Raw genomic sequence first — 24299 nt, 5'->3', positions numbered from 1 at the left:
AAGATGGAGGTGAGAGAAAACCAGATGGAGGAGAGGGAAAGGGAGAGAAAGCCTGAGCTGGAATTGGCAAGGGCTAAGCAGGAGTTACCAGCCAACCCTAACAACCCTTCTCCAACCTGCTTTCCATCCCAGAAAATTCCCCCCTACAATCAGGTGATGATGTGAGGCCTTCTTAGAAAATTTCAAAAGGGCCTGCCATGGGTACAGCATCTCTACAGACCAGTACATGTTAGAGCTGAGGCCACAGCTCAGTGGACCCTTAGCAGAGGTGGCAGCTGAAATGCCTAAGGAACAAAGGAACGATTATAAACTTTTTCAAAACAAGGCCAGAATCAGAATGGGGCTAACACCTGAGCATGCCCGTCGGAGGTTCAGAGCACTAAGGTGGAAACCAGATGTGTCATTTACCCAACACGTCTACCACATTGGAAGGAATTGGGATGCCTGGATATCAGGAGCAAGTGCTAAATCTCTGGAAGAGCTGTCCCTCCTGATGCAAATGGAGCAGTTCTTAGAGGGTGTTCCTGAGGAAATAGAAAGGTACCTCCTAGATGGGAAACCCAAAACTGTACCCGAGGCGGGGGAGATCGGAGCCAAATGGGTGGAAGTGGCAGAAAAGAAAAAAACTACTAGCAGTTGGAGCGAATATCAGAGGGGGCAAACTGAAACCAAACCCTATCACCGGGGGCAACCCAAGGCCCCACCTACAACCCAAGGAAAGCCCCAGGCACCTTATTGTCCCACCTCACCAGTCTACAGCAACCCACCTCGACCCAATGACCAGTCAGCTGGGCGATGTTTTAAATGTAATGAACTGGGACATATAAAGGCCCACTGCCCCAAGTACCTCAACCGATTACAGTCCATTACACCATCATCACGCCAAGGATCTCCAGGCACAGATGCCTCTCAAGTATCCTTGGAGAGAAAGGAAACGTTGAGAGTGGGCGGAAAGAAGGTTATCATGTGGAGAGACACCGGGGCACAAGTGTCAGCTATCCACCAATCCTTAGTGGACCCCAAATTCATCAACCCAAAGGCCCAAGTGACAAAATCTTTAAACTTGCCTACAGCTCAGTTGCCTGTCCAATACAAGGGCTGGTCAGGAAGGTGGACTTTTCCTGTCTATGACAATTATCCCATCCCCATGCTACTGGGGGAAGACTTGGCCAACCATGTGAAGCTGGCCAAGAGGGTGGGAATGGTCACACACAGGCAGGCCAAGCAAGCTTCCACACCCATCCGTGTTCCTGAGCCGTCCACCAGGGCCCCGTCTGTGTTACCAGAGACCCGACAGAGGTGGTGGAACCGGATCTTCTACCCATGAATGCTACAGCCCTAGTGAATCCAGTCCCAGAACCGGAACTGGCAAAGCAACCAGCACCAGAACCGTTGCCAGCACTGACTCCAGCGCTTGCAAACCAATCTACAACCCCAACGCCAGAGGGAACCAGCGGGCCTGAACTGGCAGAAGCAGCAGACGACCCTACCCACGAGGCTCAGCCAGAGCCTGAAGTATCACCTAGTGCAATAGCGGAGAGCTTTTCACAATCAACGAAAACAACCCCATCACCTACCTCGCTTCCAGATGGACCAAGCCCAAGTCCAGAGTCCAAGGGGGAACTGATGTTTCCAGCATCAAGGGAACAGTTCCAGGCTGATCAGAAAGCAGATGACAGCCTTTAGAAAGCTTGGGTGGCGGCACGGACACCCAGCCGCCTCTCAACTCTTCTAACCCATCCCGGTTTGTTGTAGAACAAGGACTTTTATACAAGGAGACTCTTTCTGGTGGACACCAGGAAGACTGGCATCCTCAAAGACAGTTGGCAGTTCCAACTAAGTACCGGGTAAAGCTCTTGAGCGTATCCCATGGTCATCCCAGTGGCCATTCCGGAGTGAACAGAACCAAGGACCGGTTGGGGAAGTCTTTCCACTGGGAGGGAATGGCAAGGACGTTGCTAATTATGTCCGGTCTTGTGAGGTGTGCCAACGAGTGGGAAAGCCCCAAGACCAGGTCAAAGCCCCTCTCCAGCCACTCCCCATAATTGAGGTCCCATTTCAGCGAGTAGCTGTGGATATTCTGGATCCTTTCTCAAAAAAGACCCTCAGAGGAAAGCACTACATACTGACTTTCATAGATTTTGCTACCTGATGGCCGGAAGCAGTAGCTCTAAGCAACACCACGGCTAAAAGTGTGTGCCAGGCACTAGCAGTCATTTTTGCCAGGGTAGGTTGGCCCTCCAACATCCTTACAGATTTGGGAACTAATTTCCTGGCAGGGACAATGAAAAACCTGTGGGAAGCTGATGGGGTGAATCAGTTGGTTCCACCCCTTACCACCATCAAACCAATGGCCTGGTGGAGAGGTTTAATGGAACTTTGGGGCCCTGATATGTAAATTTGTAAACGAACAATCCAATGATTGGGATCTAGTGTTGCAGCAGTTACTTTTTGCCTACAGGGCTGTACCACATCCCAGTTTAGGGTTTTCACCATTCGAACTTGTGTATGGTCACGAGGTTAAGGGGCCATTACAGTTGGTGAAGCAGCAATGGGAGGGGTTTAAGCCTTCTCCAGGAACTAACATTCTAGAATTTGTAAAGAACCTACAAAGCACCCTCCAACACTCTTTAGCCCTTGCTAAAGAAAACCTAAAGGATGCTCAGGAAGAGCAAAAGGCCTGGTATGATAGACATATCAGAGAGCATTCCTTCAAAGTAGGGGACCAGATTATGGTCTTAACGCCGCTACAGGCCCATAAGATGAAAGCGTCATGGGAAGGCCCATTCACGGTCCAAGAGCGCCTGGGAGCTGTTAACTATCTCATAGCATTCCCCACCTCAACCCTAAAGCCTAAAGTTTACCATGTTAACTCTCTCAAGCCCTCTTATTCCAGAGAATTAAAGATTTGTCAGTTTACAGCCTAGGGAGGAGATGACGCTGAGTGGCCTGAAGGTGTCTACTATGAAGGAAAAAGTAACGGTGGCGTGGAAGAGGTGAACCTCTCCGCGACCCTTGGACGTCTGCAGCTACAGCAGATCAAGTAGCTGTGCGCTAGCTTTGCACCAATGTTCTCAGCCACTCCAGGACGGACTGAACGAGCATACCACTCCATTGACACAGGTAATGCTCACCCAATTAGAACCCCACCCTACCTGGTGTCTCCTCATGCCCAAGCTGCTATTGAACGGGAGATCCAAAGCATGGTACAGATGGGTATAATCCGCCCCTCTGACAGTGCATGGACATCTCCAGTGGTTCTAGTTCCCAAACCAGATGGGGAAATACGCTTTTGCGTGGACTACCGTAAGCTAAATGCTGTAACTCGTCCCGACAACTATCCAATGCTACGCACTGATGAGCTATTGGAGAAATTGGGACGTGCCCAGTTCATCTCTACATTAGACTTAACCAAGGGGTACTGGCAAGTACCGCTAGATGAACGCGCCAAGGAAAGGTCAGCCTTCATCACCCATGCAAGGGTATAGGAATTTAATGTGCTTCCCTTCGGGCTGCAAAAATCACCCGCCGCCTACCAAAGACTTGTAGATGGTGTCCTAGCAGGATTGGGAGAATCTGCAGTTGCCTACCTCGATGATGTGGTCATTTTTTTTGATTCATGGGCAGAACACCTGGAGCACCTGGAAAAAGTCTTCGAGCCCATCAGACAGGCAGGACTAACTGTTAAGACTAAAAAGTGTCATATAGGCCAAAACAGAGTGACTTACCTTGGACACCAGGTGGGTCAAGGAACGATAACTCCCCTACAGGCCAAGGTGAATGCCATCCAAAAGTGGCCTGTCCCAAAGTCAAAGAAACAGGTCCAATCCTTCTTAGGCTTGGCCAGATATTACAGGCGATTTGTACCCCAGTACAGCCAAATCGCTGCCCCACTAATAGACCTGACCAGAAAGACACAGCCAAATGCAGTTAAGTGGACTGATGAGTGTCAGAAGACCTTTAACCAGCTTAAAGCAACAATCATGCCTGACCCTGTGCTAAGGGCCCCAGACTTTGACAAACCCTTCCTAGTAACCACAGATACAGCTGAGTGTGGTGTGGGAGCAGTTTTAATGCTGGAAGGACCGGATCAAGAATTCCATCCTGTCGTGTTTCTCAGCAAGAAACTGTCTGAGAGGGAAAGCCACTGGTCAATCAGTGAAAAAGAATGCTACGCCATTGTGTATGCCCTGGAAAAGCTATGCCCATACGTTTGGGGATGGCGTTTCCAGCTACAAACCGACCATGGTGCGCTCAAGTGGCTTCATACTGCCAAGGGAAACAACAAAAAACTTTTTTGATGGAGTTTAGCTCTCCAAGATTTTGATTTTGAAATTCAACACATTTCAGGAGCTTCTAACAAAGTAGCTGATGCACTCTCCCGTGAAAGTTTCCCAGAGTTAACTGGTTACAATTGTCCTTAAAATGGGAAAAATCTTGTAGTTTTACATAATTGGTAATATATGTACAGTTGCATGTGTTTTATTAATCTGTATATTCTAAGGTTCTAGGAAGAAATCACCGCCAGTGTGGTTCAGCACTGTCTGAGATTTGGGGGGCATGTCATAAACAGCTAGTTAAGGGTTAATGCCTCTTTTACCTGCAAAGGGTTAAGAAGTTCACCTAGCCTGGCTGACACCTGACTAGAGGAACCAATGGGGGAACAAGATGCTTCAAAAGGAAGGAGGGAAGTTTTCCTTTGTTTAGAAAGTCTCAGTTTCAGCGGGAGTGAAAAAGATCAAGGAACCAGCCTCTTATCAGAGTAGTAAGTTTTAGAAAGGAATAAATAGGTTTATGTTTATTTCTTTGTAACCTGTCTTGTGCAATTAGAGGTAGAATCAAATTGGCTATTTGGATATTTTTCATTAGTGTACTAAATTTTTGCCCAGGGGAACATCCTCTGTGTTTTGAATCTGTGGTCTGTGAGAGTAGCTGGTATGCTAATGTCTCCCAGAGGGTTTTCTTTTACCTTTCTTGTCTTTAATTAAAAGCCTTTTTCTTAATACCTGATTGATTTTTTCCTTATTTTTAGATCCAAGGGGGTTGGATCTGGATCTACCAGGAGTTGGTGGGAGAAAGGAGGGGAGATGGTTAATTTCTCCTTATTTTAAGATCCAGAGGATTGGATCAGGACTCACCAGGGAACTGGTGAAGGAGTCTCTCAAGGCTATCCAGGGAGGGGAAGGTTTTGTGGGGAAAGGGAGTGATCCAGACACTGAAGATTCTGGATGGTGGCAGTGATACCAGATCTAAGCTGGTAATTAAGCTTAGAAGTGTCCATGCAGGTCCCTACATCTGTACCCTAAAGTTCAGAGTGGGGAAGGAACCTTGACACAGGCTCTGGAGGCTGGGAAGAGCGGGGTTGGAACCAAGCTTGGTAGAGCCGGCTTTGGGATTTTGTGAAGTGAAAGAGGAGGAACCGGGCTGGGGACGGCTGGGACGAGCCAGACTGGGAAGGGAAAAGAGCAAGGAGGGGTGTCTGTGTCTGACTCACTGAGCTAGCAGTCATAGACGCTGACTTGTCGCTAAAACTCGGCGTGGTGTAGACACGCCTTGTCTGAGTCAGGGCAGAAAAAGAAATGCTTGTGCCTGAAGAGAATTCCTGTTCTTACTACACTGCGCACCCCAAGCACTGCTGGGCTGTTCAGGCTGAGAGGGAAATGTTCCATTCTAGGGAGAATGAAAGGCCATTTGGGAGGTGATGGCCCAGAGCCCTGTCAGGCAAGGGCCTGGTGGGGACTGGACACAGCCATTGGTATCAGCTATTTTGGGGCCAGGCTGACATGCCAGCCACCATGTGAAACGCTTCCCTGTGGCCTTTTGACCTGCACACCGAGGTATGTCACTGCCAAGTCCCTCTCCTAGGAGGGGAGGGGAGGGGGAAGGCTGCAGGGTGATCTCCCACCTCCGTGCAGCCAGGGGCCAATGCTTCCCACTGCCATGCTGGAGCCTCCACATGTATGTACTGACCAGGGCCCCAGGGGCCGTCCACAAAGTGCGCAGCTATGTGGGGCACCAGGAAGTTTGGGGCACCAAAGCCCCTGCCCTGGCTTTGCCCCACCCCGCCTCTTCCTGCCTGTGCTCCACCCCAGCCCTGCCCCTCAGGACTCTGCAGCAGGGCCTGGCCTACACTCACCGGTGGCAAGAAGTACAGAGACCTGGCCCCAGCCGTGCCCCCGGTGAGTGTGGGCGTGATTCCTCCCTTTCTCCTAAGCCAAGCCCCCTGTGGAGGCCTGGGGCTTCCCCCCACCATGGAGGTCTTCCCCCACCTCACAGGGGGGTTGTGTAGGGGACCAGGATAGCTAGGGACGGCCCTGGTATTGACAAATAAAATGGACAAAAATTTATAATATTGTATGCAGAATTTTTAATTTTTTGCTGTTGAAAGCCCTCGGGAATATGGCAGGCTGGACAGTTGCGGGGTGGGCGGCTGTGAGGGGGTGCTGGGCAGTGTGGGGAGTCTGGGTTGGAGGCCACTGGGCATGGGGGTTGCTGGGCATAAGGGGGTGGAGGGACCTTGGCAGGACAATGGTGTGGCAGGCACAAGGGCAGCGCAGGGCTGCGGTTGGGGGCGCAGGTGGGAGGGAAGTGCAGGGGTTAAGGTGAAGGTGGCACTGTGGAGAGGTTGGGGGGAAGGTGGCAAAATGTAGGGGTTGGGGCACAGTGTAGGAGTTAGGGTGCAGAAGGGGGCGAGGGTTAGTGGCAAAGTGGGTGCAGGATGGGGAGCCCACAGGGGCTAGGAGAAAAGACCCTGAGGCCGGCCTAGCACCTGGTGGATAAGAGGTTGGGTTTCTGCTGTCACCCTTCCCCTCCCCCTTACTTGCTCTCTTTCTCCTTTTGCTTCTCTCTCCCAGGAGTCTGGCTCAGCCAGCCCAGCCAGCTCCAGCGTTTGCACCAGTGCTGGCAGGGTGACCAGATGTCCCAATTGTATAGGGACAGTCCCGCTGTTTGGGGCTTTGTCTTCTATAGGTGCCTATTACCCCCCATCCCCTCCTGATTTTTCACACTCGCTGTCTGGTCCCCGAGTGCTGGTAACACGCGCCCAGAGATGCTGCATGGAGCCGGCTTGATCGCTAGGACCCAGGAGCAGCCGGGAGGCGGCTCCGGGGCAGCGAGCGCTGGGCTCCGGCCCGGCCGCAGGAAGTGACTCGCAGCCGCTGCGGTGACTCTGGCTCCCAGGCTCCTGGCGAGATCCCCGAGCCCCGGGGGGCGGCTGGTGCTGGGAGCCCGGAGCCCTGGCTGCAGCCGGGAGAGGGGAATCTCCAGCAGGGCCCTTCCCGCTGCTCCCCCCACAGGAGCCTCTCCCAGGGCAGAGCCCCCAGCCCGGCCCGGCCCGGCCCCTGCCCCGGGGGGCCCCGCTCGGAGGGAAGGTGAGAGTGACCCGCCCCCCCCCCGGCACCCCCGGGCTGCAGGGGGCGGAGGCTAAAGAGGTGCCGGGGGTGAGGGCAGGCGGGGGGAGCGGGGTGGGGGCAGGAGGCGGGTGCGGGGGCTGCGGGGGGCAGGCTGGGAGGGGGGCGGGGGGCACTGAAAGGAAGATGGGGCGATGCGGGGAGATCGCGGGGATTGTGGGGCCGAGGGGAGCGAGGCTGGAATGGGGGAAGATGTGGGGGGGGGGTACTGGGGAGGAAGTGGGTGTGTCGGGATGCGGGAGGGGGACAGAGGCAAAAACCCAGCCCCACAGCCCCCCACCCTGCTCCCAGTGTGTGTTATTGTCAGACACCCCCGGACTGGCGGGGTCTGTGTCTCATGAGTTTTGGGGTCTGCCTGGGGCCCTGGTCTGATTTCTGGGCAGGATTCACATCTCAGCCCCACCGGAGTCGCTGCTGCTTTGGGCAGGCAGGGAGTGTGGATGGGCCACTGGGCTCAGCCTCTGCGTGTCTGTCCCTGGGAGCTGCTGCAGGAGTCCAGGGCAGCTCGTTCTTCAGGTGATGCCACCAGAGGGCTCCTGCTGTTCTTGAGGGAGAGGAGTTTACAGGGCAGTGCGGGGAAATCCCCCAAAGTGGCCCCTTTAGTTCTGCTCTTTTTCTAGCATTTGCCTCAGAGATGCTGTTACTGGGAGGGTCTGAACAGCTTGGGGGAATCGAGGGGTGACATGGACTGAAGCCCCTTCTGGTACCTCCCCCATCACCCGTGGGGAATCACGTCAATGTTTCGGTCCAGATGGGCCCTGTCATAAACAGATAGTTAAGGGTTAAGGTCTCTTTTACCTGTAAAGGGTTAACATGCAGTACCTGATGACCACCTGACCAAAGGACCAATCAGAGATAAGATTTTTTCAAATCTCTGTGGAGGGAAGCCTTTGTCGGTGTTCTTTGTCTGAGTTCTCTTTTTGGATCTAAAAGAGACCAGTCATGTCTCCAAGTTCTCCTGGAGTAGTTTCTACTATTTAATAGTGAGTATTAATTAGAAAGGCGGGTTAGTCTTTTGAGTTGATTTCTATATTTGCAATTGTGTGTTTGCTAAAGGAAATTCTTTATTCCTGTTTGCTGTTGTTTTGCTTTCACTGAGAAAGAAAGGGGGAGGGGGGATTCTCTCCAGAGATTGATAAGGTTATACCCTATGAGTGTCCAGCTTGGGCTCATAGAGATTCTGTATTTTCTTTTTGTTCTCTTAATAAATTCTTTCTTTTCTTTGGACTTGGTTAATTCCTTCTCTTGTGGAAATTCAGGGGAAGGGGAGGGGGGAAAAGACAGTCCTCCTGGGTTTGATTCAAGCAGTTTGAATCAGGTATCTCTTTCCAGGACTAGGGAAGGGGAGGGGGGAAGTGAGTCCCTCTTTGTGTTGAGTCAAGGATTTGACTCGGTGTATATCTCTCCAAAGTGGCTAGGAGAGAGAGAGGGGGGAAGTGGGCTGCTTCCCTGTGTGTAGAGATTCAAGGGGTTTGAATCTGGGTTCCCCAGGGGAAGCTTGGGGGACAGGCAGTGTGTCAGACACTTTAACCTGACTGGTGGCAGCGAAGGAGACCTACCCTAGGATTTTAGGGTGGGGGAATACATGCGGGTCCTCACTTTGAAACCCCCCAGTTTCAAGTGAGGGTGTAGACCATGACAGGCCCGTCTTCCAGGACGCAGGGAAGGGAAATGTCTGTGATGGAGCCAGCTGGGGTCGGGGATTTTCAGGGAGCTCCTGGGCAGGGGCAGGGAGGAGACAGGGTGTGATAAACCTGCTGATTGTCTGAGTGGGCCCGTTGATGATGGGGGAGGGGAGATGGGACATTCCCCCATTTCTCAAACAGGATACAACCCCCTTGCACTGGGCTGGGAACATTTTCAAGGTTCCCAGTGCTGGAGTGAGACCCCACTAACCTTAGGCTGCTGTGAAATACGCACTGAAGCTGTTGGTTTCAGAGTAGCAGCCGTGTTAGTCTGTATCCGCAAAAAAAACAGGAGTACTTGTGGCACCTTAAAGACTAACAAATTTATTGTAGCATGAGCTTTCGTGAGCTAAAGCTCACTTCTTCGGATGCATAGAATGGATCTATGCATCCGAAGAAGTGAGCTTTAGCTCACGAAAGCTCATGCTACAATAAATTTGTTAGTCTTTAAGGTGCCACAAGTACTCCTGTTTTTTTTGAAGCTGTTGGGTATCCTGTCCCTGTCCCTGGCTCAGAGCTCTACTTCCTGTATCAGCCTGTGTCTGGCAGGCATGTGGGAAATGAGAAGACTCTGCCCTGCTCCGTGTGCTGGCGGGGACAAGGAGCTCTCACCTTCTCCCACCCCCTGAAGCCTCCTGGCTGCTCTGAGCAGGGTGAGAGTGGGATTCTGCTACTCTGATCCTCCCTGAGCTTCCATTTCTTTATCCTTCCTCCCACGTGACTAGTGGGATTGTGGCTGGAGCAGCAGGTAATGACTGGGGCCTTTTGTTGTTTCAGATGCCGGTGACCTTCGAGGAGGTGGCTGTGTATTTCACCGAGGGGCAGGGGGCTCTGCTAGACCCCGCTCAGAGAGCCCTCTACAGGAATGTCATGCAGGAGAACTATGAGATGGTGACCTCGCTGGGTAAGGGATTCCCCTCAGATACTAGAAGCCGTGGGGTCTGTGTGTTTATATCTAGTCATGTTCTTCCCATGTCAGTTAGATCAGAGGTGAGTGGGTTCCATGATGCACAGCTGCCATGTGAGAGAGACTTGCATCTCCGTGCCACCCTCCAGTGGGACATGGGTGTCAAAACCCAATGGACAAGCTAAACCATCCCCACCCCTCCAGCTTTCAAAGGGTCATAAATCCGTCATTGTCCTCTCTGCCTTGTTTCTTGGCTGCACACACAATCCATGTTCACCTCCCTCCTTGGGACTAGCTCCAGCCGTGGGGAGGGCTCTGGGCTCTGCAGGTTTAGAAAGAGGCAGGGGTTTAAGTCCAGAGCCGTGTGTGAGTCAGCAAGGCCCCCAGAGCGCACAGATCCTGGGAACGCCTAGTGAGGGTGTAATAATTCAGCTCACCTCCCCAGAAAACTTCCTCCCCAAGGGGCCTCAGTGACCATTTTCCAGTCCTGTTGGATTCCACGTTCCTCCAGCAGAGCACAGGGACAGGTTCCGCTCACGGAATGTCCTTAGTGACAAATACTCCACCAGTGCTCCATGCACCCTGATCTGGTCCGATTTCACCCTCTGCGCAGGATTCCCCCTTAGCAAACCTGAGCTGATTGTCCGGCTGGAACGAGGGGAAGAGCCGTGGGTGCCCGACCTCCGACCCTGCAAGGAAAGAAGGCTTCCGAGATACACCCATAGAGGTGAGGACTGACAGAGAAACCATCTAGTTGAATCCCCAAATATGGTGTGAGTAAACACCCTCAGTTCTTCCTCATCTCAGCCAGGACAGGGCTGCAGTCATCAGATATAGCTCACGCCATTCCACCCAGCCTCTTACCTGCAGGAGTTTGCTTCCCAGCTTTCCTTCCCTGTGAGTGTTTGGGAGGGATGTGGAGGCGGAGTCCAATTGCTCAGTCTTTGTGTTGGGTTTTCCCTCTGTGCTATTCCTCTTTCTCCCCAGCACAATGACTCCTGTCTGGATTGTGTCTCTCCCAGCAGGTGCTGAGCGAGGAAGTGAGAATGAGGAGGGGAATCATCATGAGGAAGTTCCCGGGGAAGTGGAACCGCAGGGGACCTTTGTGGGAAGAGCTGAAGGGATTTTTTCCCAGTACTTCGAACACGAAGAAGCCTGGGGAAATTGGCACAGGTCAGAGAGGCTTCTGGGAAACCACCCAGGGAAGAATGTGGATGAATCTATTAACAGTGGGGGAGGAGAGGAGGATTCCAAGGAAGAGACACTCTGGCACTACCTTCAGTGTGGGAAAGGATTCATTGTGAGATCACAGCTTGTGACACATCAGACAATCCTTACTGGAGAGAATCATCTTCAATGCTTGGACCATGGGGAAAGCTTCAATAAGCTCTCAGATCTTAATAACCATGGGAGAAGCCACAGTGGAGAAAAACCCTCTCAATCCCTCAAGTGCGGGAAATGTTTCATTTCGAAGACACAAATAATTAGACATCAGTTACGCCACACAGGGGAGAGACCCCACAAGTGCTTGGACTGTGGGAAATGTTTCACAGAGAGGACAAACCTTGTTAAACATCAGGCAATTCACACAGGAGAGAGACCCCACAAGTGCTTGGACTGTGGGAAAAGTTTCATACAGAAGTCAAATCTAGTTCGTCATCAGGCATTACACACAGGAGAGAGACCCCACAAGTGCTTGGACTGTGGGAAATGTTTCACAGAGAGATCAAGCCTTGTTGAACATCAGGCAATTCACACAGGAGAGAGACCCCACAAGTGCTTGGACTGTGGGAAAAGTTTCATACGGAAGTCAAATCTAGTTCGTCATCAGGCAATTCACACAGGAGAGAGACCCCACAAGTGCTTGGACTGTGGGAAATGTTTCACAGAGAGATCAAGCCTTGTTAAACATCAGGCAATCCACACAGGGGAGAGACCCCACAAGTGCTTGGACTGTGGGAAATGTTTCACAGAGAGATCAAGCCTTGTTGAACATCAGAGAATTCACACAGGAGAGAGACCGCACAAGTGCTTGGACTGTGGGAAAAGTTTCATAAGCAGGTCACACCTTGTTCAGCATCACAAAATCCACACAGGAGAGAGACCCCACAAGTGCTTGTACTGTGGGAAATGTTTTATACGAAGGTCAAGCTTTGTTTATCATCAGGCAATCCACACAGGAGAGAGACCCCACAAGTGCTTGGACTGTGGAAAAAATTTCATACAGAGGTCAGACCTTGTTAAACATCAGGCAATCCACACAGGAGAGAGACCCCACAAGTGCTTGGACTGTGGGAAATGTTTCACAGAGAGATCAAGCCTTGTTAAACATCAGGCAATCCACACAGGAGAGAGACCCCACAAGTGCTTGGACTGTGGAAAAAATTTCATACAGAGGTCAGACCTTGTTAAACATCAGGCAATCCACACAGGAGATAGACCCCACAAGTGCTTGGACTGTGGGAAATGTTTCACAGAGAGATCAAGCCTTGTTCAGCATCAGAGAATCCACACAGGAGAGAGACCCCACAAGTGCTTGGACTGTGGGAAAAGTTTCATAAACAGGTCACACCTTGTTCAGCATCAGAGAATCCACACAGGAGAGAGACCCCACAAGTGCTTGGAATGTGGGAAAAGTTTTACAGAGAGGTCAAACCTTGTTAAGCATCAGGCAATTCACACAGGAGAGAGACCCCACAAGTGCTTGGACTGTGGGAAAGGTTACATACAAAGGTCACGCCTTATTCAACATCAGGCAATCCACACAGGAGAGACTCCAGCGGTGCTTGGACTGCGGGAAATGTCTGATCTCATTAAATATGGAAGAATCCACCCAGAATCTAAACTTCTGTGACACATGGCAAGAAAGGATTAAGCAAGTTGCATGTAATTGATTCCCTGGGGGTAGGGGCTGAAAGATGGAGAGAATGTTTATAGGTGAAATTACCAAAATGTGTTTTGCAAGGTTAGTGTTAATTGGATCTGTTCCGCTCTCCTGCTTGGACGTTTTCTGTGAGGATCCTGGAGATGGAAAGGAGCAGGTGTTACCATCTTGGCGGCACTTTGGCACGTGCTTGGGGCAGCACCTTGGGAGGAGGCGGTGATCGGGGTTTGTTTTTGTTGTTTTTGGTTAAGTCAGGGGGCGGGGGGGCGATGCGGCATTGTGGGCCGGGGACTTGGGCGGCGCGACGCGACTCTGGCGGGGTAGGGTCTTGGGCGATGCGACGCGACTCTGGCAAGGGTGGGGTCTTGGGCGGCGCGACGCGGCGCTGAGGGTGGCGGGAACTTGGGCGGTCCGACGCGGCGCTGGGTGGGCAGGGACTTGAGTGGTGCGATGTGACGGGACGCTGTGGGGGCGGGGACTTTGGCGATGCAACGCGATGCTCTGGGCGGCGGGGACTCTGGCAATGCGACGCGACACTCAGAGGGGTGGGGACTTGGGCGACGCGATGCAACGCTGGGGGGGGCGGGGACTTGGGCGGTGGGATGAGACGCGGCGCTGGGGGACGCAACGCTCGGGGAGGGGTCGGGCGGCGCTCGCGGGGGTGGGGCGGCGCTCTTTTTTTTTTTGCTTGGGGCGGCAAAATGTTAGAGCCGGCCCTGTTGGCTACCAGTCCCCACGGTGACTCTCTACACTAGCAATTCTCAAACTGTGGGCAGAGCCTCCCAATGGAGGCTCAGGAATGTGTCAAGGGAGGCGTGATCACTGTGGGTTTTTTGTTTTTTAAAGAGCACTGGCTGTCGGCCCCAGGTGGTTGGGGCTCATGAAGAAGGAACAGGCCCATCTGGGAGGTGGGAATAAATGCTCAGGCTCTCAAACCCAGGTGAAGCAGCAGCAAAGAAGTAGGTGTCAATGGGGTGATAAGTCTGCTGTGAACAGCAATATTGAGGAACATCACTTTTCACTTGGCCACCCTCACTTCTGTGCTGCTGTTGGAGGGCTTCAGAGCTGGGCACATCGCCAGCACCACCTTTACAAAATTATTAATCTTCTCCAAAGTATGTCCTGTGAGATATCATAGGGAAAGTCATCGCCTGCTGAATATTATTGTCCCATTATAATGTGTCTAGCCGCACTGTCCATGGAGTTCGGAGAGTTTGCTCTATGTTTGTTACATGCTGTAAAGCTGGAAAACGCCCACAGAGGAGCTCCCCAGAGACAGTGGCACCTGCACACCAGCTAGGTGCTAAGTGGCCAGTAATTGCTCAGCCGGCCCTTCAGCAGCTGTGGAGCCAGGAACAAGAGAGTTCCAATTCACCGGAAGGACGGCTGGATGCTCACTTAGGCCACAGACTGATTGTCGCCTGCCCCCTGGCTGGGGTGAACCTCAAAGAGGAGAGTGGTACAAAAACACAAGGGAGAGTGGTCTCCATTTTCACCTCTCCTCTCCCTTCTCTACGGAAGGCAAGAACATGACTTGAAAGGCAGCAGGGGCCGTGGAATGGGGAGGACGGACCAAGGCTGGAAGGAAATGCAGCCTGGGTACTCAGAACTGTGAACTGCCTGCAACAGCAGGAGGGGTGCAAAAACCTCCTTGCTTCACATTTTCCTTAAATTGGTAAAATTTAGGATTTAAAATGCATTTTATAGACTCATGGTCCCTTCTGACCTTGGAGTCTATTATGATCATCTAGTCTGACCTCCTGCACAATGCAGGCCACAGAATCCTACCCATCCACTTCTATAACAAACCTCTAACCTATGTCTGAGTTCTTGAAGTCTTCAAATTGTGGTTTGAAGACCTCAAGCTGCAGAGAATCCTCCAGCAAGTGACTCATGCCCCACGCTGCAGAGGAAGGCAAAAAACCTCCAAGGCCTCTGCCAATCTGCCCTCGAGGAAAATTCCTTCCCGATCCCAAATATGGTGATCAGTTAAACCCTGAGCATGTGGGCAAGACTCACCCGCCAGCACCCAGGAAAGAATTCTCTGCAGTAACTCAGATCCCGTCCCATCTAACATCCCATCACAGACCACTGGGCATACTTACCTGCAGATAATCAAAGATCAATTGCCAAAATTAGGCTATCCCATCATACCATCCCTTCCATAAATTTATCAAGCTTAGTCTTAAAGCCAGATATGTCTTTTGCCCCCACTACTCCCCTTGGAAGGCTGTTCCAGAACTTCACTCCTCTAATGGTTAGAAACCTTCGTCTGATTTCAAGTCTAAACTTCCTAGTGTCAAGTTTATTATACCCATTTGTTCTTGTGTCCACACTGGTACTAAGCTTAAATAATTCCTCTCCCTCCCTGATATTAATCCCTCTGATATATTTATAAAGAGCAATCATATCCCCTCTCAACGTTCTTTTGGTTAGGCTAAACAAGCCAGGCTCTTCAAGTCTCCTTTCATAAGACAGGTTTTCCATTCCTCGGATCATCCTAGTAGCCCGTCTCTGAACTTGTTCCAGTTTGAATTCATCCTTCTTAAACATGGGAGACCAGATCTGCACACAGTATTCCAGATGAGGTCTCACCAGTGCCTTATATAACGGTACTAACACCTCCTTATCTTTACTGGAACTACTTTGCCAGATGCATCCTAAAACTGCATTAGCTTTTTTAACAGCCATATCACACTGGCGGCTCATAGTCATCCTGTGATCAACCAATACTCCGAGGTCCTTCTCCTCCTCTGTTCCTTCCAACTGATGCGTCCCCAATTTATAACTAAAATTCTTGTTATTAATCCCTAAATACATGACCTTGCACTTTTCACTATTAAATTTCATCCTATTACTATTACTCCAGTTTACAAGGTCATCCAGATCTTCCTGTATGATATCCCGGTCCTTCTCTGTGTTAGCAATACCTCCCAGCTTTGTGTCATCCGCAAACTTTATTAGCACATTCCCGCTTTTTGTGCCAAGGTCAGTAATAAAAAGGTTAAATAAGATTGGTCCCAAAACTGATCCCTGAGGAACTCCACTAGTAACCTCCTTCCAGCCTGACAGTTCACCCTTCAGTACGACCCGTTGTAGTCTCCCCTTTAACCAATTCCTTATCCACCTTTCAATTTTCATATTGATCCCCATCTTTTCCAGTTTAACTAATAATTCCCCATGTGGAACCGTGTCAAATGCCTTACTGAAATCGAGGTAAATTAGATCCACTGCATTTCCTTTGTCTAAATAATCTGTTACCTTCTCAAAGAAGGAGATCAGGTTGGTTTGGCATGATCTCCCTTTTGTAAAACCATGTTGTAATTTACCCCAATTACCATTGACCTCAATGTCCTTAATTATTTTCTCCTTCAAAATTTTTTCCAAGACCCTTACATACTACAGATGGTACGGTACAACCCCTGAGTTTACTGATTCATTAAAAATTCTTGCTAATGGGCTTGCAATTTCATGTGCCAGTTCCTTTAATATTCTTGGATGAAGATTATCCGGGCCCCCCGATTTTGTCCCATTAAGCTGTTCGAGTTTGGCCTCTACCTCGGATGTGGTAATATCTACCTCCATATCCTCATTCCCATTTGTCATCCTTCCTTCCATTATCCCTAAGCTCCTCATTAGCTTTATTAAAGACTGAGGCAAAGTATTTATTTAGATATTGGGCCATGCCTAGGTTATCCTTAACCTCCATTCCATCCTCAGTGTTTAGTGGTCCCACTTCTTCTTTCTTTGTTTTATAGTGATAGGGATTTTAAGGGGCCCCACATTCCCCCGGCTAGCTAAGCATGGGTATTTGCAGGCCATTGCAGGCCAACTTACTGTTAAAGCATGGGAAAATTTGTAATGGCCTGTGGCAATGTAATTAAGAGGTCAGAAGGAAAAAGGGGAACCAAAATCAACGACGGTGGCGCAAGATGACCTTAGCATAGCAGCTTATTAGCAATGGAAAATAATTAAACAGAACAATGTTGTACAATGTAACCGCACGTAGGTGGGCAAACTAATTTAAGAAAGGCTTATTGTACAACAGTATTGGAAATAGTTGCAAAGTTAAATTAGTAAGCAATAAGGTAACGCAAGAAGAGGGACATGGCATAAGCAAGGAGCATCTAGGACAATAACAGGAAAACCCCTAGATGGTGAGGGGCTCTGATTGGCTTGCTGATAATAAATCTATACCAAATAAGGAGTTAATGATAAATATTTGTAATGTAATGTGTGATTACGCGTTGTGGTTTTTGCCTTTATAAGCTTGAAGCAATTTAGCCAAAGCAAGGCAGCTAACCCCTTGCATGGGGCCAGGCTGACCTTCCCTATATGCATATTTGTATTTTAATAAAGGAGCCACAAGGCTGTGTCTGACTCAAAAGCAACGGTGTGGTTAATTTTCCACAACAATAGTTTTAACCAGTTCTGACCTTTGATATCTTTCTCCCTTGTAATCCCTGAAAACCCCCTTGCTCCAGTTACTAAAGTGGTTTTAGTGTTTTGACTGGACCTGTGTGTTTTCATTGAAGTGTTTGGGGGATTTGACTGGAGAGAACAAGGCTGTGACCTAATCCGGCCCCTCTGTGAGGGTGACCCACAAATGACTGAGTTTGTCCATCCCAGTGACCAGACTGAGCTGTCCAAGATGCACATTCCTGGGGCGCAAGGCTGGGAATGGGTCCTAGCGCTGAAGAGGCTCCTGTGCAGCATCTCTGGGTGCATGTTACCAGCACTGGGTGACCAGACAGCAAGTGTGAAAAATCAGGAGGGGATGGGGGGTAATAGGCACCTATATAAGACAAAGCCCCAAATAGCGGGACTGTCCCTATACAATTGGGACATCTGGTCACCCTACCAGCAGTGGTGCAAAAGTTGGAGCTGGCTGGGCTGGCGGAGCCAGACTCGTGGGAGAGAGAAGCAAAAGGAGAAAGAGAGGAAGTAAGGGGGAGGGGAAGGGTGACAGCAGAAACCCACCCTCATATCCACCAGGGGGCAGGGCCGGCCTCAGGGCCTTTTCTCTTAGCCCCTGCGGGCTCCCCATCCTGCACCCCCTTTGCCACTAATCCTTGTCCCCTTCTGCACCCTAACTCCTACACTGTGCCCCAACCCCTACATTTTTTTACCTTCACACCAACCTCTCCACAGTGCCACCTTCACCTTAACCCCTGCACTTCCCTGCCACCTGCGCCCCAACCCCAGCCCTGCGCTGCCCGTGTCCATTTTATTTGTCAATACCAGGGCCGTCCCTAGCTATTCTGGGCCCCTACACAACCCCCCTGTGTAGGAGGGGGGGCAGACCTCCATGGGGGGGAAGCCCCAGGCCTCCACAGGGGGGTTGGCTTGGGAGACAGGGAGGAACCACCCCCCAGCACTCACCGGGGTCACGGCTGGGGCCAGGTCTCTGTACTTCTTGCCACCGGTGAGTGTAGACCAGGCCCGGCTGCAGAGTCCTCAGGGGCGGGGCTGGGGTGGATCAGGGGCAGGAAGTGGTGGGGTGGGGCAAAGCCAGGGCAGGGGCTTTCTTGCCCCAAACTTCCTGGAGCCCTACATAGCTGCGCACTTTGTGGACGGTCCCCTTGGCCCTGGTCAGTACATACACGTGGAGGCTCCAGCATGGCAGTGGGAAGCATTGGCCCCTGGCTGCATGGAGGTGGGAGATCACTCTGCAGCCTTCCCCCTCCCCTCCCCTCCTAGGAGAGGGACTTGGCAGTGACATACCTCGGTGTGCAGGTCAAAAGGCCACAGGGAAGCATTTCACATGATGGCTGGCATGTCAGCCAGGACCCAAAATAGCTGATACCAATGGTTGAGTCCAGCCCTCACCAGGCCCTTGCCTGCCAGGGCTCTGGGCCATCACCTCCCAAATGGCCTTTCATCCTCCCTAGAATGGAACATTTCCCTCTCGGCCTGAACAGCCCAGCAGTGCTTGGGGTGCGCAGTGTAGTAAGAACAGGAATTCTCTTCAGGCACCAGCCTCTTTTTTCTGCACTGACTCAGACAGGGCTTGTCTACACCACGCCGAGTTTTAGCGACAAGTCAGCATCTATGGCTGCTAGCTCACTGAGTCAGACACAGACACCCCTCCTTGCCCCTCGCCCCAGCCATCCCCAGCCTGGTTCCTCCTCCTTTACTTCACAAAGTCCCACGCCTGGCTCTACCAAGCGCAGCTCCAAGCCCCCTCTTCCCAGCCTCCAGAGCCTGTGTCAAGGTTCCTTCCCCACTCTGAACTTTAGGGTACAGATGTGGGGATCTGCATGGACACTTCTAAGCTTAACTGCCAGCTTAGATCTGGTATCGCTGCCACCATCCAGAATTTTCAGTGTCTGGATCACTCCCTTTCCCCACAAAACCTTCCCCTCCCTGGGTAGCCTTGAGAGACTCCTTCACCAATTCCCTGGTGAGTCCAGATCCAATCTCTTGGATTTTAAAACAAGGAGAAATTGACCATCCGCCCTCCTTTCTCCCACCAACTCCTGGTGGATCCAGATCCAACACCCTTGGATCTAAAAACAAGGAAAAAAATCAATCAGGTATTAAGAAAAAGGCTTTTAATTCAAGAAAAGAAAGGTAAAAGAAAACCCTCCGGGAGACATTAGCATACCAGCTAATCTCACAAAGAACAGATTCAAAACACAGAGGATGTTCCCCTGGGCAAAAACTTAGTACACTAATGAAAAATATCCAAATAGCCAATTTGATTCTCCCTCTAATTGCACAAGACAGTTTACAAAGAAATAAACATAAACCTATTTATTCCTTTCTAAAACTTACTACTCTGATAAGAGGCTGGTTCCTTGATCTTTTTCACTCCCGCTGAAACTGAGACTCTCTAAACAAAGGAAAACTTCCCTCCTTCCTTCTGAAACATCTTGTTCCCCCATTGGTTCCTCTAGTCAGGTGTCAGCCAGGCTAGGTGAACTTCTTAACCCTTTGCAGGTAAAAGAGGCATTAACCCTTAACTATCTGTTTATGACAGCCTGTTCCCAGCCTTGCTCAACTCCCCTGCCAGGCCTGACTCCCCCAGCCCTTCTCACTCACATGCTACAAACTTTACAGGACGGCTGGACGCTCACTTAGGCCACAGACTGATTGTCACCTGCCCCCCAGCTGGGGGGTGAACCTCAAAGAAGAGAGTGGTACAAAAACACAAGGGAGAATTGCCTCCATTTTCACCTCTCCTCTCCCATCTTTACAGAAGGTAAGAGTATGACTTGAAAGGCAACAGGGGCCATGGAGTGGGGAGGACGGACCAAGGCTGGAACAAAATCCAGCCTGGGTACTCAGAACTTTGAATTGCCTGCAACAGCAGGCGGGGTGGAAAAACCTCCTTGCTTCACATTTTCCTTAAGTTGGTAAAATTTAGGATTTAAAATGCATTTTATTATTTTATAATTTTAACCGGTTCTGACATTTGACATCATTCTCCCTTGTCATCCCTGAAAACCCCCTTGCTCCAGTTAGTAGAGTGATTTTAGTGTTTTGTCTGGACCTGTGTGTTTTCATTGAAGTGTTTGGGGGATTTGACTGGAGAGAACAAGGCTGTGGCCTAATCTGTTCCCACTGTCGGGGTGACCCACTAATGACTGAGATTGTCCATCCCAGTGACCAGACTGAGCTGTCCAAGATGCACATTCCCGGGGCGCAAGGCTGGGAGTTGAAAACTGGCTGATGTTGCTGTGTCGTTTGGTAAGTTCCTGAGTGTCTGGCTAGTCGCCCTCAGTGCAGTGCAGCCAGGAGTGACTTTGAAGGCTGGTGGCTGTGTGTGAGCAGAGCGTGGAGGGGTTTGTTGTTCACACAGGGAAGCAGCAGGGTGGATTTGATTTAAATCACTAGTCAGGAAGACTGGATTTAATCATGGTTTTCTACATAAAAATGTGTTCTTGTTGGGTGTTATAACCTTAGTACATATTCTTCACAACGCAGAGATAGATGTAGGTTTCATTTTTGGAAGGTTCACACTGTACATTTTTAAACAGTGATTTATTTTGAAAACTTTTCAGATTAGTTTTACAGCTATATCAGACAATGAATGTTTGGTTGTTTCATTTCATTTAATTTTATTTGGTTATTTCATTCTTTGGTTATTTCCTTCATGCCATGTTGTATTAGGAGGAGAACATCACCAGACAGACATTTAAATAACAGAAATATGATTTTCTTGATATTTTTTTAAGTCATTGATTTTTATTTACCCTGGGAAGCAGTGTAAAACATGCCCTGGGATGGAGAATTAAGCAGTTCAACAGTCCAGATTGTACCCTGGGGTGTGTCTCACACCCACTGTCTCCTGGGCCCCACATGGCACCGTTGGGCTTTCATCATCCTGATCCTGAAAGGGAAGCTGAGCAGGGCAAAGCAGAGAAGAGGAACCAGCTGACATCCTCAACTGCTTCGGCTTCGGGATGTGAGACTTGAGGTTCTGCCGCCAGCCTTCCCCGCACGCGTCTGTTTCCTTCCCAATGGTCAGGGATGAAAGTCTCTAAAAGGACTTAGCGATATGCCGGAGTCCTGAGCAGGGGGAGGGGCCTCAACCGGATTTGGTGGGATCTTTAAACCCCTGGGCTCTTTACATTGAGATTTAAAGGGCCCGGGACTCCGGCTGCCGTAGCAGTGGCTGGGAGAGACCTGCTGCCGGAGCCCCGGGGTAGCAGCAGCAGCTGGGAGTCCCAGGATTTGGGCGGTGATTTAAAGGGTCCAGGGCTTCATAAAACAGGAGGCTGAACCTAAAGATGGGGAACCTGGAGTATGAAAGGGGGTTCTGCAGTGAATAAGAAAACAGGAGAGGAAAAGTGGGTACCTGAGAAACTGTAAAGAGAAGAGATCATTAACCTGTGTCAGTCTATGGCCCACCGAGGAATAGAAAATACTCTCTTTTAAGGTAAAACCAGTTTGGGGAATACGGCCTAAGGTGCGAGAGGACGTAGAATATTTGGCTAAAAACTGCATAAGATGGGCAGCAGATGGGAATAGACCACCGAATGTGGGACCCTTGTGGCACCAAAGACTTGCAGGGCCATGGAGTAGAATACAGGTTGATTATATTAAGACCCAAAGAGGGAACCAGTATTTATTAGTGATAACAGATTCTTTTTCTGGCTGGGTGGAGGCAGTTTCCACCAGGAATCATTCTGCAGAGACCACTGCCAAGAAGTTGTGGAAAGTTCTGTTTAGTAGATACCGGGCTCCAAAAGTAATTGGTTCAGATGATGGAGCAAATTTTATAGGAAAAATAATTATTAAAATGTTAAAAGCTTTAGGAGTAAAGCAACAACTGCCGATCCCCCACCATCCTCAATCGTCAGGGCCAGTAGAAAGGATGGATCAGACTATCAAGCAAGCCCTTCGCAAAGTGGTGCACGTCGCTGGCAAAGGTTGGGACAATAAACTACCCATGGCGTTGGCAGCCATCGGAGCAATGATGGATTGGATACTGACTCCCAGCCGTATCCCATTCTCTGTGGAAGGTCTGTGAGCTTGTGGAACCCTTTAGTGTGGAACCCTTTATTATATGGAGGAGGAGGAGGAGTCTCTGTTGTCCTGGACCTTCATCTGCAGTTCCAAGGAGCCAGTCTTGGGCAGGAAGCCAGGATCCAAGGGGTGCCATTTCCTCCAATTCTTACACAGTTTTGAAGCCATCCTGCTAGTGTTATTCCTTTCTTGCCGATTCTTCATTTTTTTTCCACGGACATGACAAAACTGATGTATTATAAACAGTTCTTTTTGACCAATTCACCCTTCAGTTCTCGCTTTGGTTGCCAAAATGCAAATCATGCACTCATGTCAAAACACACTCCAGGCACACTTTGTTGCAAGACCTATAAGATGTTACATTGATAGATGGGTTATATATGTACATATCCCTACATTGCCTGCGTCTCCCAAGGGGGCTTAGTGACCCTGTTCCTATCCTCTGGAATTGAATTATCCCTCAGCTGGCTGGCTGAGGGCTCTGGCTCTACCCAGCGCCCCCTCACCTCCTCGTGGGAGCTCTGGGCCTGCATTCTGCAGGCACTGGTGGTGTTTGTCCCTGGCAGGCACGGGGGTGCAGCTTCTCTCTGGCTTTTCCAGAGCTGCAGGCTTCCGGCACAGTTCTCAGTCCCTGGCAAGCACAGTGCCGCGGCTTAAGCCGGAGAGAAACCGTGTCACTGTGCTTGCTGAGGACAGAAAACTCTGGAGCTGCAGGCTTCATTCTATGTTAAAATAAGAATAATAAATATATTTGGACCAGCAGTTCAACAATGTTTTACTTTTTTTAAAATAAATAAGATGAAAACTGTTTATGATATTTATTTTGTAAAAACTCCTTAATTTTTCTTATAGGTAGATAAAAAAGAGCAAAATCACATAGTACGGTGAAAGAGTAATTGCCGAATAATTTAATTAATACCTTTAACATGTAAAATTGCCCTTTTTATCTTATGGATTCATATATTCTATAATATAAATTATGATGTTTTTTGTCTTATTTAACGTACAAATACGAAATAAGGCTTGAAAAATGTTGGTGCCGCCCACACTCTTCTGAAAATATGATTGTGCCAAAAGGTTGGGGACCACTGGAATGGGGCAGGAAGGGGGTGGAGTTGGGGTGGGGACTTTGGGGAAGGGGTTGGAATGGGGGCGGGGTAAGGGGGGGAGTCAAGCACCCTCCGGCGCCAGCAGGAGTCCGCACCTATGCTAGCAGGGAATGTGCTGGGGCTTCCTGGGGAGCAGGCTGGTCCCCCGGAGGGAGCAGCTGTTCCGAGCTGCCCCATTCTGCATCTGCACCTCTCCCACCTGTGCCCGCTGCTCTGCGGGCACCTCCCTGCAATCTCCTCTTCACGCTGCCTCCCTCTGCTCTGAAGTTGAAGGCCAGACGCCGAGGATCCCCTTTGGCCGTTTCCCTCCCCTCCCTTCCCCAGCAGGGATCAGCAGCAGACGTGGGCTGGGAGGAGGGAGAGGTACACACATAACCTGCCTGGGGAGGAGGGACAGTTACAGGAATATAAAAGAAGGGGGCATTTGCTTTTCCTGCTTACGGGTGGGGAGGGGATAGCTCAGTAGAGCGTTGGCCTGCTAAACCCCAGGTTGAGAGTTCAATCCTTGAGGGGGTCATTTAGGGATTTGGGGCCAAAATTTGTCTGGGGATTGGTCCTGCTTTGAGCAGGGGGTTGGGCTAGATACCTCCTGAGGTCCCTTCCAACCCTGATATTCTGTGATTAACAATATGTCTGTGTCAACAGGAAACTGACACTAAAACAAAAGTGGGGGAATGTACCCATAGGCACCAACTTTTCCTGGTGCTAGGGGGTGCTCAACGCCCCTGGCCCAACCCCAACTCCACCACTGCCCCACCCACCCCTGCCGAACATCTACCCCTCCCTGTCCCATTGGACTCCTTCCCCAAATCCACACTCCAGCCCCACCTC

At 50.3% G+C, this 24299-nt stretch overlaps 1 protein-coding gene across 3 annotated transcripts; it reads left to right on the top strand.

Moving 5' to 3' along the window:
• Positions 1 to 9948: 9948 nt before the first annotated feature.
• On the top strand, positions 9949 to 13105 carry LOC123345480 (gastrula zinc finger protein XlCGF26.1-like). Of its 3 annotated transcripts, XM_044982430.1 has the most exons (4): positions 9949 to 9998; positions 10615 to 10728; positions 11024 to 12062; positions 12231 to 13105. In XM_044982430.1, the coding sequence occupies exons 1-4, from the start codon at positions 9965 to 9967 to the stop codon at positions 12853 to 12855; spliced, it is 1812 nt and encodes a 603-aa protein (XP_044838365.1). In that variant the 5' UTR covers positions 9949 to 9964; the 3' UTR covers positions 12856 to 13105. The 3 variants fall into 3 exon arrangements, with proteins under 3 accessions (XP_044838365.1, XP_044838364.1, XP_044838362.1); XM_044982429.1 differs by having other exon boundaries at positions 11027 to 13105; XM_044982427.1 differs by having other exon boundaries at positions 11024 to 13105.
• The last annotated feature ends 11194 nt before the right edge of the window (positions 13106 to 24299 follow it).

Source organism: Mauremys mutica, chromosome 12 (genome assembly GCF_020497125.1).
Source record: "Mauremys mutica isolate MM-2020 ecotype Southern chromosome 12, ASM2049712v1, whole genome shotgun sequence".
In the NCBI taxonomy this organism is placed as follows: Eukaryota; Metazoa; Chordata; order Testudines; family Geoemydidae; genus Mauremys; species Mauremys mutica.
Note: the sequence above shows the minus strand (reverse complement) of the source record. Positions and strands in the feature narration are given on the sequence as shown.